Raw genomic sequence first — 18,456 nt, forward strand, 5'->3', positions numbered from 1 at the left:
TGTGCTTATTGTAAGTGCGTGCAAAGCCAAACCTTTCAACTGCCCCCTCTGTGGCCCCACTTCTCAAAAATATAACAACCGTCTGCAGTTCTCCCCCCCCCGTCTGCAGTTCTCTCCCCCCACCCCCCCTGCAACCGTGAGGTTGTTTCCACGATCAATTGCTTTGGAACTCTCTCCCCCAATCACTCCGCCGTGCCCCCTCCTCCTCTTTTAGATCATGACTGAAAACCTTCCTCTTCAACCGTGCTTATGGTCACCTCCCTCCCTCCCTCCCTCCCTCTGGCTCGGCGTCAGGCTCCACCATCGTTAAGCACTCTGGGGCACTATATAAGTGCAAGTTGTTGTTGAATTCGTCCATTGAGTGGGTTCCATAGCAATTGCAAGCTTTGAAACTGATTATAAACAAGTTGCAGCAATATACAGATCTATCATTTTTTCTGATGGTGATAGTTTTCCTGCACTAATTACGAACCTCGTCGTGAAGCCAATATTACTGACTGCACGTGGCACTTTCATCCCACTGAAGTTCCACCAAGTCTTATAATCTGTCAGGGCATTTGTCCTTCGATTTAATTTTTTTTGGTCAGGCGGGTGTCTGACACAACTGGAAACCCATCACCATGCTTAAGAGTGTCCAAACCAATCTGAGCATTCCAGGCATCCCACCTACACATGGAAATCCCAGAGATAGGTTGTTGGAATGGAATACGCATTCTCTCTCTGGAGGGTCCTATCCTGCTTACCTAATTCTGGAAAGCATTAGGCACCGGTTGCCGAGAGCTGAGGCTTGGGGAGCCCAGAGTGTGCATTGGGGTAACTACTGGAGTCTAACCACCTAACACCGCGTAGCTTGCCGTTGATATCACTGCCTGGCCAAGCATTCCTGCTGCTTGTCCAGCCAGGACCACCCTACCTGTTAGGGCTTTGGCTTACAGGTTTAACGGGAGTTGAGTGGGAGGATTCCCTGTCCCTCCTCGAATTCAATATGGCGCAGAATTGCAGAAAATTCTTAAACTCAGTCTGCGTTTCGAAGTCTTGAAGATGCTGCTGTGTGTGCCATCGGCTGCCGCGTTTCGCCCACAAAATACGCAGTCACTGCACTTTGCAGTGTATCCTGTGAAGCGCTTTGAGACGTCCCGAAGACGCGATGAAATGCACGGATTACTATAATTATTTCCCGTGCCTTGTACTGTACAATGTTGTTGTGAGGCACACGGTTATCCGTATGAATAATCATCATCCTTGCATTTCACATATTACTATTATTATTAAAATATTATTAGCCATAAAAAGCCGAACTTGAGCTGATGGTGTGGGTCCCACCCACACCGGAAAGTAGTTCCCAGCACCGACTACTTCCTTAGTTACGTTGTTAGCAACACTTCTGAATCCATCCGCGCGCACAGCCACCCATACAAAGTGAACAGAAGCAGAAGTCAGCACCAAAAAAAAAAAACAGGTCAAAACCTCGGGGACGATTAGAGACGACCCTCCCCCACCCCCCTCCCCCCTCCCGGCCCAGACCCGACTGGGGTTCTGGTACTCGTTGAGCGCTTTTAAAGTGACGCACTCTTTAAGGGCGGCGGATGGATCGGCCGGCTGAGCTGGCGCGCCGCGGCTTGTTACCTGCCGGTGGAAAAGTTAGTTGAGAAAAGTTTGTGGTGGGGGGGGGTGGGGGAAAAAGAGTCGAATTGCGTTTATTTAAGTTAAAGTTGGACGACGATTGGAGTTTAAACACAGAGAATAACAGTTACTCTCTCTCTCGCTCTCACGCTCCTTTCACCTGTTCGTTTAATTTATCAAACTTGGCGTTTCCGTTGGCAAATCCCCTTCGCTGACCTGCCCCCAGTGTCCGCAAAATACGCTCTTACTATTCGCTCAGGTCCTCACAATCTTGAGCAGGATGGACGATTCACAACTGCTGGATAGATCAGATGATGTAAGCATCCAGTTTCCATGTGGGGGGGTGGGGGGGGGGGGAGGGTTTGGGGGTTTGGGAGAAATACATTTAAAACAAATGTTTTAACCTCTATTTTTTTTTCCGGTAATGACTATTTGATGTAATAACAACAATAATGATCCTTGCGTGTGATCCAGGGCCTTATCACATTGTTTAGACGTCTCAAAGCGCCTCACAGGATACGCTGTAAGGTGTAGTGACTATTTTGTGTATTTTGTATTATATAACGTTCTATAGGAGTCCCCCCAACTCCTCCCTCCGTCCCTCCCTCCCTCCTTCATCTCCTTCAAGGTCCGTCTCAAGATCTACCACTTTGACCGCACCTTTGGTCATCTTCCCCCACCCCACCCCCTCAACCCTTCCCACCCCAGCATAGCTCCCTTCCCCTCCCCAGCTTTGGTTACCAAGCCAGGGAAATATTATCAGCCTGGCTCAGTCAATGGCGCTCTCGCCTGCAGATCAGAAAGTTATGGGTTCGAGCCCCAAATATTATGCTAAGAGCTTCCCCGCCGTAAAAAAATGTTAGTTTTGTATTCCTGCTGAGGATTATTACGTTGTCTGCAGATCGCCAAGGGAACCCTCAGCGAGGAGTCGATTCCCGCTGAACTTCTAGAAGTGATTTCGAAGGAGTTGCTGGACATTTCCAGTGGCGAAGATCGCAGTTACTCTATCAGCAACATAGAGAGCATCAACTTGGAAGGCAGTGACTTGAGTGACGTTGATCTGTGGGAGGAGTACAACAGCAACATTAGCGATACCAAACCCTGGCATCTGGGAACGACTGACAGCTCGCGCATCCTGCCCACATCCAGTAAGGTTCTGCCCGGGTCCGTGATTTGGCGCAATGCTCAGCCTGGAGTCCGGCGCTCGGCCTCTGTGAGCCAACGATCGTCCCAGATTAGGAGCCGACGACCCTCTCTGGCGGCTGGCCGCCGTATGTCATTGAGCGGGAGCCGCCGAACGTCTATTGTTGGCAGCCGACGGCAATCTGTGGGCAGTGCCCAGCGAGTGTCTCTGACGGGCGGTGGGCGTTCGTTGTCCTCCAGCAGCCGCCACCTGTTGCAGACGGCCGGCAGCCTTCATCGGCCTTCGACGAGCCGCTATGCATCGAAGACTCTGACAGTCTCGCCCAGCGTCCGACTCTCCCAAACCCACAAATGGTCTCCACGCAAATCCGCCAGCCATCACCGTGCCCAAGTGAGTAACCTGCCTCTATCCGGCAGACAGTCTCTGTTGACAGCTGACAGCCAGCAGCCCTCTCGGGTGAACAGCTTCCAGGACACCACGTGGGAGAGCCGTCAACTGGGGACACGGTGTTCGGACGTCCCTCAGTCTGATTCTGCGACGAAGCATCTGGCAGAATCCGAGGGCTTGCATTTCACTGTGTCCAACCCCCGAGCTTCGACTAAGAGTCTGAATCTTGTCTCATCGAACAATCTGTGTCTATCCAACCGTCACGGTGAAACTGAGAACCAGATTGAGCAGTCTCCGAGCCACTCCATAATGCAGACTCAGAGCCGGACTCTGTTTTTTTCTGCGGTCAGCCAGCTATCCCTGTTTTCAAATTGGCCTCAGGACAACAAGGTAGTCAGGCCTAAGGGCCAGCCAGAGGCAGAGCCCGTGGATGAAGAAGTTGTTTCCTCCAACATAATAAACTGCATGATCACCATGACACTGGCTATTCCCAAAGGTACGTGACCAAGCAGCAACGCGGTACGGTCGGGAAAAATAGGGGGAAACAATAATAATAATAATATTCCTCGCATTTGATGCAGCGCCTTATCATGTCATGGAGACATCTCAAAACGCTTCACCGAATATACTGTAAAGAGGATTGACTGTGTATTTTGTGGGCGAAACGCGGCAGCCAATTGCGCACAGCAGCGTCCCACAAACAGTGCTGGACTGAGTGACCAAATGATTATTATTTTTTTTTGGGAGGGATTATTAGCTCCAGAAAAGTGATCTGCCAATCGATTAATAACTGGGTTCCTACGTACTGCTAGGTAAATAGAGGCATGTGGAGTAAGGAAACTTGTTTAAGGTTTTGGCCCATACCGCCTGGGAATCGAACCCGGGTCCTCTCGCAGGCGAGGCTAGCGCTCTAACCACTACACTGCAGGGACTCCACAAATCGGTAAGCGTGAAATCCTGCAAAGTTGGTTCAGTAACAACGAGGTGTGTATGCTATCTAGCGAAAGAAGAGAAGAGCAAAGAAGAGCAGACCAAGAAGAAAACAGCTAAAGTGGAATCAACCAAGGCCCAAAATTATTACCATCTGGAATTCTCCCTCTTCCCCGACGAGGCTGAACCAATCAAGATCGACTTGGCAGATTTTGGGTTAGCTGTCAAAGTGTATATGGAGAGTGAAACCAAGGTAGGAGCACCTCTCTCCCTCTGCCCCAGCCTGTCTCTCCATCTTTTTAATCCCACTTTACACACTATTTCTTCCAATGTGCCTTTGGTCACCACTTCTTCTCCCCTTTGCTTGTCATCAAACCCCCCTGTTCCCTCCCTCTCCCCTCTCTCTCCCCTATCTCACAGCAACTGGGAAGCTCTCCAAGATGTTTTTCTATGTGAAGGGCGCTGGGTAAATACATGCTGTTAATAATAATAATAATAATAATCCTTGCATTTGATATAGCGCCTTATCACGTCATTGAGACGTCTCAAAGCGCTTCACAGAATATACTGTAAAGTGGAGTAAGTGTGTATTTTGTGGGTGAAACATGACAGCCAATCAAATTCAGGTCCTCTCGCTTACGAGGCGAATGTGCTAACCACTACGCTACCGGTCTCCAAAATAACATGGATGTGTGGATGTGTGTGTGGGTGGGGTGGGGTGATGGGGGTAAGAGAGCTACAGGACTTCAGGCTGTTGTGATATTCACAAAAGGGTGTGGATTGGGGAGGTTGATGATTGTTCTTGTTTCGTCCCCCCCCCCCCACCACCCCACCCACTTTCCACCCCATCCACCTCCAGGTGTTGGTGCCGTGGGATGATGGCGAGCGGATGTGGGTGGCTTGGAATCAGGAAGTGAACCTGCCGGTCACAAGAGACCTGCTGCTGAAGCTGATGACCCACATTGTGACACTGCAGGTTTGGGACCACAAGGAGAAAGTGTCCCCGAAGGCCAGGTTTGACCGGCCCAGGGGCTTCCGTGTTCTACGCCAAAAGGGAGGGGTCCGGCCCAATGTGGACGGTGAGTATAAAGGCTGTGGGTCACTGTGAACTCTCAGCTGTGTCTTGTAATCCATCATTCCCCATTATAATAATAATGATATTAATAATAATAATTTGTCCATTTGCTACCACGCCCTTCTGGTCAAGAGGGCGTCCCCAAGCGCTTCGTAGGATATACTGTAAAGTGCAGTGACTGCGTGTTTTTTATGTGTGAACATTACTGTGAAGCACGATGGAAACTTTTGTTTTTGCCCGGCCGGGTGTCTGACACCTGCGGGAACCCTTCACCGTTGCTTAAGAGTCTCCAAACCAGGCTGAGGATTCCATGCATCCCACCTACACATGGAAATTCCAGAGATAGATTGTTGGGATGGAATGTGCTCTCTCTCCCTCCCCCTGGAGGGTCTTCCTTTGGTGGGGTGGGAAGCCAGATGGGGATATGGGTGCGGGGGGAATGGAGGGTAAGGACATATATGGATGGCGGGGGATACAGTGACCAGACAAGGGGTCTGACCATTAACTTTGGGATCCAGCCTTACCCTCACCTCCTCTCTAGATATGATGAAGACCCTGGTGTTGTCACAGAAGATGCTGTTTAAGAACGGCCAGCCTCGGGCCAGCTCCACGCTGCTCCGCAACAACGGGAAAAACATTGGTGCGGTGGTGGGCAAGATCAGCAACTCAGAAGGCGAGTCCTTTCACAAGCAGAGTCTTAAAATGACAGCGGGGGCATTTAGCAGTGAAATCAGGAAGCTTTCTTTCATTTTTTCCACTAACGCAAAGGGGATTGGAAATCTGGAACATCCCCTTTCTCCCCAAAAAGGCTGTGGGTTATGGCTGGATCCATTGAAATTTTCCAGACTAGATGGCTAGATGTTTGTTAGGGCAGGGAATCACAGGTTACGGGGCAACGACGAATAAATGGCGTTGAGGTACAGATCAGCCATGATCTAATGGAATGATGGAACAGGCTTCAGGGGCCTGAATGGCCTAATCCTGTTCCTATGTTCCTATGTTTCAGGCTAGCTGTGACTGGTGCCCATTGTTATCACAGTGCTGGGGTGTGGGAGATAATAATAATAATAATAATAATAATAATAATAATAATAATAATAATAATAATAATAATAATCCTTGGATTTGATATAGCGCTTTTCACGTCTTCTCGACGTTTCAAAGTGCTTCACAGAATAGACTGTAAAGTGAATTGACTCTATATTTGTAGGCGAAACGCGGCAGCCAATTGCGCACAGCAGCGTCCCCACAAACAGCCGTGGATTGAAATGACCAGCTTATTATTTTTTTTTGAGGGATTATTATCAGCCGTGTGGAGGAAGGAAACTTGCTGAAGGTAAAGTGTAGTGACTATATTTTGTGGACGAAATGCAGTAGCCAGAATGCACATATATAAATGCAAGTTGTTGTTATTTTGAGGTTGAGTTCCCCCAGGTCCCCCTCCCCCCCACCCCCACTGTCTGACCCTCAGTTTCTCTGACACAGAACTCATCACTGTCGTGGTTACCTCGCTGGATCAGAAGATAAAGGAGATCCCGAAGGAGAGCACCAGGAGCTTCCAAAAGGCCATGTCCTTGTTACAAGAAATAAACCCCATCGACTCGAGCGACCCCAAAAGGCTGTCTTCCGGCATCGAGCAGCATGTCTCCTCCAAGACAGATGGCCCGCGGCCAATGAGGTAACATTACTCGCAATAGAAACGGAAGTGGCTAGGAATGCTCATCAGGTCAGGCACAAGTAGTAAGGTTTTTTCCTTGAAGGAGAAAGAAAGTACAGAGAGACTTTGGGCAATATTCCCACATAGTGGCTAATATGGCTCCTCCACTGATGGTTGGTGTAGAGGGTGTGAGGAACACACAACTATTGACATAAAGGCAAGGACTGGCTTGTGTCATGACAGAGCAGTGTTGGGACCCGTTATGTGTGTGTGTGTGTGTCGCTTGCTTGGCTCTCTGTATTGTAAGCGAGGTAACGCAGGCCATTAACCAAAGGCAAAATACTGCAGATGCTGGAAAACAGAAGTGGCTGGGAACACTCAGCAGGTCAGGCAGCAACTATGGAGAGAGGAAAGTGAGTTAATGTTTCAGGTCGATGACCTTTTGTCTCTGGCGGTCTCTCTCTTTTCCTCACCCAGCGAGAGGAAGCTGTGTCCGGATCAGGAATCCAAAGCGTCCTCGGCCGAAGAGAAGTTAAAGCTATTGGTTCAGAATGAAGAGAACAACTCCATCTCTGACCTGACCAAGTGGAAGTACAGTGAGTAGCAACAACAACACATTGCATTTACACAGCTCCTTTCACGTGGGGAGGACATCCCAAAGTCCTGGATGGTCAAGGATTTCGACCCGAGCTGGGGGTTGGGATCAGGAGAGATGGAGGCCAAGGGGAGTGGGGGTAGGAGAGTGCAGCAGTCATTGGGAAATTCCTTCCAGCGGGAATGTTACAGGATCGTGGGATTTTACCGGGTTAAAGTCTTAAGATTGGAATGACTGAAGTGTCCAGCGCTAGTTCATTAGATTTGCTTGTAATCCGGAGCGTTTTATTGATTGCTGATTGCGTACCTCCTGGCGAGGCGGGGGTGGAGGGGCATGTGTGTAGAAGACAATAACAGCAACACGTTACAGCCACACAGCGCCTCTCACGTCGGGAGGACGTCCCAAGGTGCTGACACCTGGACCCGCCTTGGTGAGATAGTGTGTTGGATTCCAGTGAACTGGTTCAGGATAAGTTGAGGAAACAAGACGCCTTGCAGCCAGCTTAATCATAGGGAGATTCACTGCGCAACGCACGTTAAGAGTTGAAGTGGGGTGGGGGGGGGGGGGGGAGTGAAAATCTGGAACTCTCTCTCTCCCTCCCCCAAAAGGCTATAGATTATGGCTGGATCCATTGAAATTTTCCAGACTGAGGTGGCTTGGTAGGTCAGGGCGACAAGGGATGTGAAGGCGGGTAATTGGAGTTGAGGTACAGATCAGCCATGATCTAATAGAGTGGAGGAATGGGCTCGAGGGGCTGAATGGCCTCCCCCTATTCCTTAATTCATATTTTCTTTACTTCCCTGACAGCTAACAAGAAGGGGAGCATCAAAGTGACCTCCAAGGACAAGAAGAGAGAGATCGACCTCCATGTGGAGCCAGCGGCTGTTATTAACCTGGATATTAAACCACTTGTTGCTGGTGAGTGGGCAACGAACGATAATCACAACCAGGTCCGACTGGGTCCAACATCTCCATCAGTGCTGTAGATCAAGAGAAATTACCATATAATAATGATATAATGATAATCCTTGCATTTGGTATAACACCTTGTCCCCAATTTGTGGCAGAAGGGCTCTTTTCGGTTATAATATAATAATGTATAATAATTATAATAATAATGTTTGCATTTGATACAGCGGCTTATCACGTCGTTGAAACGTCTCAAAGCGCTTCACAGGATATACTGTAAAGTGAATTGGCTGTGTATTTTGTCTGGGAGGAACATGGTAGACAACTGCGCACAGCAGCGTCCCACAAACAGCAGCGGATTGAGTGGCCACATTTATTATTTTTTATGAAGGGATTATTACCCACCGGAAAGCAACAAGCGGGGCTAATGAGAAATAAAAGGTTTGCATCAAAGTGGAGGCTTAATGGCAGCTCCACTTCCTGTGACAAATTAGCAACACATGCCCTGTCTCCCCAACCCCCCCCCCACCACCAACCCCCCATCCCGCCCCCCCCCCCCCCCCCCTCCCCAGTGTCTCAGCAAAGATTTTATGATGTTGATTGCGTTTACCGCGCGGCTTTGAAGTTTTCTCCAGGACATGGAACCTGGAACGTGTAATAACTGGTTACAGATGGGACCAGGTTTGCCTGTCTGTACCCCCCCCCCCCCTCCCCTTCCTCATCCCCCTCTCCCCCTCCCTCCTTCTCCCAGGTTTCTTTTGATCTGAACTCCCGCTACCCGACAGAGTATAAACTCCGGGATGTGCCATGGGGAACAATTATAATTATAATTGCCCTGGCCTGGCCTGCATGAGGGGCTCTATATAAATAAATGGAAGTTGTTGTTGTTGCTGTGTTTATTCCTCGGGTCAGCAATGGCTGTAAAGCGCTGTGAGACGTTCTGAACTGATAAAGGTCTTCTTTCTCTCCCTCCCCCTCATCCCCCCACTCCCGTCCCTCACAGGGTCAAATTCGGTCACAAACAAACTGGAGAAACCCTGTCAGACCATCATGGACGCTTACTTCACACTGTCCCTCAAGCAGTCACTCCTGTCAGATAAGCTGCAGAAAGAGCTGAACCCCCTGGTTATCCGTATACTCTCCGTCACCTCAATGCCATCCACACCCATTTCCATCTCGGATCTAGAGGTAGGTAAGCTAAAGAAGTCCGTCCTTTCTCCCTCCCTCCCTCCCTCCCCTCCCGCCCTCCCTCCTTCCCTCCCTCCCGCGCTGTTTTCCGCCACCTTTCCCTCTTTCCCTCCCTCTCTGCTCCGGCCTGCTTGCCCAGCAGCAAGTAGGAAGCTGTGTGCAATTTCGCAGCCGTGTTTCACCCACAAAACGCATGGTCAAACCACTTTACAGTGTATCGCGCGAAGCGGTTTGCGACGTCTTGAGCGTCGTAATATAAAACGCAAGGATTATTATTATTTTGTGTGTGTGTCTGGGCGGGGAAGGGCTGTGTATGTGTGTATGTCTGTGAGCGTGTGTCTGTGGGTCTCTGCCACTCCGGTGACTAATGTTCTTTTGTTCTCTTGCCTTCCCAAGGACAGATGTAATCCTGTAACGTGTCAGTACCAATTCATGGACCTGCCATGTCACCAGACGCTGGGCCGGGAGCACGGGACCAACGTCTACTTCAATGACGTCAACGTGATCCTTACAGGCACGGTGAACGCTGCCCGGCTACGGGAATACCTGCTGGGGCCGGTGCTGGAGATCGAGGTGCACGACCGGGACAGGAAGCTGCGGGATCAGCTGCAGATCCCCGCCCTGTTCGGGGCTGAGCCCGAGGACAGCAAACTGAGCAACGTGGGGCTGGTCAGCTGCAAGCGCACCCTCCACAACCCCTTCACCGACACCAACAACTCCTGGGACCCCTTCGGAGTGGCCAAGGTCAGCCTGACTGAGCTGCTGGATGGCAAGAGGGTCCTGAACATGACCATCCCCATCCAGGGCTGCCGCTCGCCAGACCCTTCGGGCTCCCAGCGGGACGGGCTGGGGGGCAGGATCCTGGGGGTAGCGGGGGCCGTGGACGGGCCCCAGGACGTCCCCCTGCCCATGGGCCATTATCTGGAGTCAAATGCTCAGCTCAAGCTGAGGGTGGAGATAGCTTACCCCCTGTCACGCTACCCGCAGGAGGAGACCAGAGACGAGCAGACCACGGACATCGAGACTGTGAACAAGGAGAGTGTGGACGAGGAGACTGCTGACGTTGGGATCTTGGTCAACACCAATGTTATGATTGTAGAAACGCAGAGTGCAGACAAGGAGCTATTGGACATTGAGGCTGTGGACAAGGAGATAGTGGACAAGGAGACTGTGGACAAGACGACTGTGGACAAGACGACTGTGGACAAGACGACTGTGGACAAGACGACTGTGGACAAGACGACTGTGGACAAGACGACTGTGGACAAGGAGACTGTGGACAAGGAGACTGTGGACAAGGAGACTGTGGACAAAGAGACTGTGGACAAGGAGGAGTTTGACGTTTTGGATGAGATGGCCTGCCCATTTGGACGCATCATTTACATTTTTGACTTCAGAAACCAGGGCTTCCTGCAGGAGCTGGTGTCTGAGATCAAGGAGGTGAACGCGACAGGTCTGTGCCTCGAGTCACTGCCCAAGCGCGCCAGCCCCCTGCGTCGTCTCAACTCCCTCCAGAGGGACAGCTCCAGGCTGGACATCCTCACCGGCTTCCATGTGACGGACGACAACATCCACCTCTTCGTGCTGGAGGGGCTGAGAGACGGGGGTGTCAGGAGGCTGTGGGAAAGGCTACCGGCCAGGTATGGTGGGGTGAGGGGGGGGGGGGTGGCAGGGACGAGGTGGGAGGAGAGAGGGGGGTGTTCCCCTGTGCGTGGTCAGGCACCCCACGGAGACGGATACAAACACATTAACAAGAACAACAAATTACATTTGTATAGCACCTTTGATGTCAGAAGAACTTCTCAAAACCATCCTTCTGTTTGACACAGTTCCTGTAACATCAAAGGGCCTCGCGGGGAATTGCTGCCAGTGTAGTGACTGTGTATTTGCCTCCTTCCTTCAAGACCCCTGCTCAGGTCCTCCCTCTTCGACCACATCTTCGGTTTTCCTCCCACCACTACCACACTCCACCATACCCTCCACCCCTCTTGACCCCAACCCACAGTTTGGGTGCAAACTCTTCACTGTCCAGCGCCTTGGGACGTCCTCCCGAAGTGAAAGGCGCCGCTGCTGCAAACTGCAATTTATTGTTGTAGTTTTTTTTTGACGCTGCTGTGCGCAGTTGGCTGCCGCGTCTCGCCCACAAAATACGCAGTCAATCTACTTTACAGTATGTCCTGTGAAGCTCTTTGAGACGTCTCAATGCCGTGGTAAGACGCTGTATCAAACGCGAGGATTATTATAATAGGTGACGACCACAATAATAAAATAATTCAGGACCAAGAAGTCAAAAGCTTGTCAATTAAAAAAGACCCTCGCTCTCGTTCTCCTGGAAACATCGAAATAGGAGGAGGCCATTCAGCCCCTCCAGCCTGTTCCGCCATTTTACAAGATCATGGGTGATCTGTACCTCAAGTCCAGTCACCCGCCCTCACCCCATATCCCTTAGTACCCTAACCTAACAAATATTTTTAAAAGACCACTTCTCTCTCTCTCTCTCTCTCTCTCTCTCCTGTTGTATGTTTGTAGAATCGAGGCTGCAGAGACAGGTCGACTTGACGTGAGGTACAGCTCAGACCTGAGCTTCCACAATCGCCTGTACATGGAGCTTGACCCGAGTATCACCACCATCCATCTACACGAGTCCCTGCAGACCATTACCAGGCAGCCACTGCTGTACGTCAGGGACATGGTGCCTCAGGCCTGCTTCCACGGTATCATCAAGTGAGTCTTCCTCGCCCCTACCAATGCTCTAGTGTTTAATGACTCCGCTCCTCTTCCCGATACTGCGGCCTGTGATTGATCGCAAACTGGAGGGTGGTCAACAGAGGGTTTGCTCACTCACTAGCAATAACAACAACAATAATAATACTTGCATTTGATACAGCGCCTTACCACAAACAGTCAGAGGTTGAGTGACCAGATTATTATTATTATTTTTTTGTGGGGAGGGATTATTGGTACTGTAGCTCAGTTTTTAGAGCACTCGCTTTGCAAGTGAGAGACCTGAGTTCAATCCCAGGCAGAGGGCAAAACCTTGGGCAAGTTTCCTTACTCCACACAGAGCCTAATAATAATCCCTCCAAAACCAAAGACAATAATAAATTGGTCATTTTCAATCTACGACTGTTTGTGGGACATTGCTGTGCGCAATTGGCTGCCGCGTTCGCCCACAAATATACAGTCAATTCACTTTACAGTGTGTTCTGTGAAGCGCTTTGGGATGTCCTCCCGACGTGAAAAGCACTATATCAAATGCAAGGATTATTATTATTATTATTATTATTACCCCCGGGAAAGAGATCCGCCAATCGACGAGCAACTGGGTCCCTACATCCTGCTGGGTAAACAGCGGCCAGTGCGTGCAGTAAGGAAACTTGCCTAAGGTTTCGCCCTGATATGACCAGCCGGAAATTGAACTCGGGTCCCCTCGTTTGTGAGGCAAGTGCTCTAACCCCTGAGCTCCGGGACTCCAGTAACCATGACCCCGCTCCGTTGCCAGGCTGTATTCCCTCTGCTCCGTCCGGAAGTTACGGGACGCAGTGCACAACGACCTCTTCCCCACCGCGGAGATGGTGACGCTGGTGAGCAGGGAGTTTGGGGTCCCGGCGTCCAGGGCCCACCTTAAGCGCGGTGGTCCACCCAAGGTCATTCCATACCCGTCGCCGGCCGACACAGCGAGCACCTGCCTGTCACACCCGCCGTGCCGACACCCGCTGGACTCACACAACAAAGCCTACGTCGAGAGGAAGAGAGAGCAAACTCTCCACAAGAACTTCACCGAGGTACTGGGGGCGCTGGTACTGGGGGAACTGGTACTTGGGGCGCTGTTACTGGGGGCACTGGTACTTGGGGCGCTGGTACTCGGGGCAGCACACAGCGTCAATCGGCAGCTTGTGACAGAACGGGGCTCTTCATGGCTATAATATAATAATTAATGTTAATAATGATTCTCGTGTTGGATATAGAGCTCAATCACATCTTTGAGATGCTTCACAGGGTATATTGTATATTGTAAAGTGGAGTGACTGTGTACTTTGTGGGCGAAACGCAGCAGCCAATTTGCACACAGCAACGTCCCCACAAACAGTCGTGGATTACGTGACCATATTTTTGGGGGGAAGGGATTATTATCCCCGGAAAACGATCCGCCAATCGACTAACAACCGGGTTCCTACTTACTGCTGGTAAACAGAAGCGGGTGGGGTAAGGAAACTTGCCTAAGGTTTTGCCCCGCCCTGGGAATCCAACCCGGGTCCTCTCGCTTGCGAGGAGAGTGCTCTAACCACTACGCTACGGGACTCCACAAGTCTTTTTGGTTGGGATAGGGGTAGAGAAGGGAGTTTATCCTGGTGCCCTGGCCGACACTCTTCCAGCTAAATTGCTTATTGACCTCTTGGCTGTTTGTGAGAGTTAAAACGCCTTCTCGTTGCAGATGAACATGGAAGCGGTGCAGAGAGCCAGCAGGAGGTTGCAGAGGAAGAAGGGGGAGATGGTCACTGTGTTCCCCACCGACGGCAAACAGGTCTACCCTTACTCCATCCAGGCCCTGAACAGCATCGAGCAGGCCAAGGCCCTGGTGCGGGCAGAGATAGCCAAGGTGAGGAGCCCCCGCCAGGCAGGCAGCACACACAGCAAACATAGGAGCAGGAGAGGCCATTCAGCCCCTTCAAGCCAGGTCCACCATTCTATAAGATCATGGCTGATCTGTACCGCAACTTTGCCTCATTTTATTTGAGGCGGCGCACGGTCTCACGGTGCTAAGACTGGGTGGAATTTGGTTCTCGGGAGGCATCAGGCTCCTTTCCCTGATGAAGATGATCTTCAGTCATGTGGTTCCATTGATGGAGAGTCAGTGTGGGGTTTAACCGTGAGTGCTGACCCAACTGATCAGCGACTGAGCATAGATTGGAACTAGTAGGGGGTGGGGGGGGGGAGGAGGGTTAACACATACTGGGTGAGAGCAACACCCGATTGAGCCAACCTGTCACTGCCCCCAGGCCACTGCGTAAACCCTGATCTGCCCCACCCCCACCCCCAATGCCCTCCACCCCTCTTGACCCCAACTCCCAGCTCGGGTCCAAAAACCCCTGACTGTCCAGCGCCCTGGGACGTCTTTCCGAAATGAAGGGCGCTACACAAGTATAATTTGTTGTTGTTGTAAACCTTTTCCTGTCCCTCAGGATCCCAAGCAACACTTCACCTATGGCCCGGAGTACATGTCGGCGAAGGTGGATCCCGTGGACGTGGAGAAGGAGTGGAAGCTGGAGATGGAGAGATCCAGAGCAGCCTGGCTTACCTTCCACGGCTTCCAATACCCGGGCTTCAAGACCAGCCTCGAATCCAACAGGCACCCGATATGGCTGAGCAGGAATCGGATAGAGGAGCTCAAAACCGTACGTCAGCGGGGACGGGGGACGGGGGGGGGGCGGAGGTTCCGGCTCAGTGCACATCACACTCGTCGCGCTCGCTTCACACACCAAAATTCCACTCGCTCCGAGTCGTTTAAGGGGCACCAGAGTTGCATAAAATACCATCAAACCCAGTCTCAATCAGGAAGCCGTTTCTCCCCCCGGTTTTAAAATGAAACCAGCTTAATAAGAGCAGTTGTTGCATTTGATGGTAGCTCCGTGTCACGGCGACGAGACGTCTCAAAATGACTCACGGGATTAACTGTATTTAGTGGGCGGAACGCGACAGCGAATTGCGCACAGCAGTGTCCCGCAGTCGCGGATTGAGAAGCCAATTTTATTTGGGAGATTGTTTGTTGGACAGGACACCGGGAGAGAGAAACAAGGCCACTATTTTTTTTTACCTGAAATCCTGAGACAGTAATGGTTTGTCAGGCTGAGAGTGGGTGGGACTTGGGGTCAGTGTGAGAGCTCTGTGATCACCTTTGTTTCCAGCCTTGGAACGAGAATAACCTGCACAGGAACTTAGAGTCTCCGCTGTCACGAGGAGCGTGGAAATGGCACAATAGGAAACTCGACTTTGATCTGTACTCACACCCGCCTTGCCCAGCCCTCCCCGTCTCCAACCACCTGACAGGTAATAATAATAACGCTTACATTTGATACAGCGCCTCATCACGTCATTGAGACGTCTCAAAGCGCTTCACAGGATGTAAAGTGGATCAACTGTGTATTTTGTGGGCGGAACACAGCAGCCAACGGCGCACAGCAGTGTCCCCACAAACAGTCGTGGATTGAGTGACCAAATTATTCTTGGATTATTACCCCCGGAAAAGCGATCCACCAATCAACTGACAACCAGGTTTCTACTTACTGCTGAGTAAAGGAAACTTGTCTTAAGGTTTCGCTCTGCCCAGGAATCAAACCCGGGTCCTCTTGCTTGTGATGTGAGTGCGCTAACCCTACCCTACAGGACTCCCGTGTCCACACATACCAACCCTCCACCCGCCCCAGTCCCCCTCCCCAGTCGAACACAAAGCTGGATGTTGTGTTGCAGGAGATGTGGCCAAAGCGGAGCAGTTGGAAGCTATTCAGAAGTTCTATGATGATTGGCGCTCCAAGCTGGTGGTGGACAACACGCGGGTGAGATGCCACCGCTGTGGGGTTGGCACCGAGCAGCGCACACAGGGGCCCAAAGCCAGCAATGACCTGGACAGGCTTAAGAGTCTGCGTAAGGACAAGCCGGCGAAATACACCTTTAAGGTGCACGACACCCTGCTGAAGGTACGAGGGGGCCGAGGGGGGCGGGGGGGTGGAGAGGGGGGCAGGGGGAGAGAGACGATGGGTGGGGAGCCTTCTTCCTCCCATTTACTTGTGACGCTGAGGAGGGGGTGCGACAGTAATCGATTTGACAGCCATAAAAACAGCAGAAACTACTGCCCCCCCTCCACCCCCACCCCAGGGCTGTGAACAATAACAACAGCCTTTATACAGAGTGACCAAAAAGTCCCAATGCCATGACAATGTCGAATAAGAAATGATATTTTTATGTTTGTTAATAATAGGGCAGTTATCACAACATTTTGGTCACTCTGTGTATAGTGTAGCCCCCTCGTCTCGGAGCGCTTACTAACTTGAGACAGACAGCCAGAGAGAGAGAGAGAGAAAGACAGGGAGGAAAGAATCCACCCTTAAAGATATTTCCTCAAAGCAGTTAACCTGATTCCTTACATTGAACCATTTCTTTGTTTATTTTAATATATAAAATCATCTTTGAAGTCTTAATTCCACAGTGAAGTCCACATGACAATTGTGCACTGAATGATAGAATCTTACAGCACAGGAGGCAATTCAGCCCATCGTACCAGTGCCGAATCTTTGAGAGAGCTACCAACTAGTCCCACTCACTGCCCAATAGCTCGTACCCAACAGCCCTGCATTTTCCTTTTCAAATATCTGTCCAATTCCCTCCTGAAAGCTACTCGCGAATCTGTTTCCATCACCTTTTCAGGCAGTGCGTTCCAGACCATAACAACTCTCTGGGTACAAACATTTTTTTCCTGGTCGCTTGCTATAATTGTGCTTCTTATAATTGAACTTAACACTGAACCTTTGTGTCCTCCGCCCTCCCCACCGGGTGTGTGTCTGTGCCTGTCCCACAGAGACCTCCCTCGTCGAAACTCCAGAGACAGATCTCGTGTACGCCAGAGACTCAGCTGGAGAACAGGAGCGGGTTCGGCCCCGGCAAGCCCGAGGCACACAGCCTCGGCCGACACGCCATCCCCAGGCACAACATGGAGCACCGCAAGTACGCCGAGCTCAAAGGCCACGACTTCAAGTAAGCTCTCTCCCCGGCTCCCGCAAGCCCACCCCCAAACAAACCCACAGGGGTAGGGCGCGGGATCTGTTGGTGTGTTGTCGGGGGGAAAAAGATTTAGTTTTGTCAAAGACTTTTCTCGGCTCTAAAAACTGTTCAGAAATGTATGGATATTTTTAACCAGTCGGGCGTCTGACACACACACACGGAAACCCGTCACCGTGACCAGCCGGGTGTCTGACACACACGGAAAACCGTCACCGTGACCGGCCGGGTGTCTGACACACACGGAAAACCGTCACCGTGACCGGCCGGGTGTCTGACACACATGGAAACCCGTCACCGTGACCGGCCGGGTGTCTGACACACACGGAAAACCGTCACCGTTTTAAAGTCTCCAACCAGCCTGAGAATTCCATGCCTCCCACCTACACATGGAAATCCTGGAGATTGTTGGGATGGAATGGGATGTGCAATCTCTCTCCCTGGAGGGAAGCAGAAACGTCAAGCACCGTCTTTCATGAGGAAACGGGGGACGCGTTTAAGGAACGCAACGTCAGATCTTACAATGGCTTTGGTGCGGACTTCACAACAATCACACATTAATTACACAGCGCCTTTCATGTCAGAAGGACGTCCCAAGGCACTGGACAGTCAGGGATTTGGACCTGAGCTGGTGGTTGGGCTCAGGAGGGATGGAGGGCAGGGGGGGTAGGGTAGGCGGGTGACAGAAGGTGCAGTCGAAGAGGAGGGTCTTGAAGGAGACAAGGGAGGGAGCGAGGCGGAGGTGCCTGTGGGATACTGATGAACTTGACCGTGTGTCGCTCTCCCTCCCCACAGCTTGCTCTGGAGACAGAAGTCCTACGTTTACCAGCCACGGCTCAAGCCACTGACCAAGGAGGAGCTCAGGACACATCTCTTCACCTTCCGGGAGGTCACCCCCAGCCCGGCCGTGCTTCCTGCCATGACCAGAGAGGGGCCGTGCTGGGCTCAGTGAGACCCAGACGTCCTGAGCCAGCGCAGGCCTGACCTGACGCACTCAAGCCCGGTTCAGACCAACCGACACTCAGTACCAATCCAAGCCGGGTTATTTTTATTTTGTCTGTGAGTGAGTGTTGTGGGGTGGGGGGTGGGGGGAGAGCGGAAAGCAGAGGGTGAGAAAGAGAGAGAGAGCGAGATGAATTACTCTCCTGTTCTGTAAACCAGCGGACGGCACTTTG

At 51.4% G+C, this 18,456-nt stretch overlaps 1 protein-coding gene across 1 annotated transcript; it reads left to right on the top strand.

Moving 5' to 3' along the window:
* Positions 1–4,217: 4,217 nt before the first annotated feature.
* cfap92 (cilia and flagella associated protein 92 (putative)) lies at positions 4,218–18,233 on the top strand (the record flags this gene model as incomplete). The annotated part of the gene is made up of 16 exons (XM_042339680.1): positions 4,218–4,337; positions 4,944–5,163; positions 5,701–5,832; positions 6,645–6,837; positions 7,294–7,412; positions 8,219–8,329; positions 9,324–9,508; positions 9,905–11,148; positions 12,038–12,232; positions 13,011–13,293; positions 13,944–14,108; positions 14,692–14,904; positions 15,415–15,556; positions 15,977–16,203; positions 17,082–17,257; positions 18,077–18,233. Coding segments are annotated over 16 exons (3,882 nt in total), but the record flags the coding sequence as incomplete, so codon positions are not given.
* Between the last annotated feature and the right edge of the window lie 223 nt (positions 18,234–18,456).

Source organism: Callorhinchus milii, unplaced genomic scaffold (assembly GCF_018977255.1).
Source record: "Callorhinchus milii isolate IMCB2004 unplaced genomic scaffold, IMCB_Cmil_1.0 Scaffold12, whole genome shotgun sequence".
NCBI lineage: Eukaryota > Metazoa > Chordata > Chondrichthyes > Chimaeriformes > Callorhinchidae > Callorhinchus > Callorhinchus milii.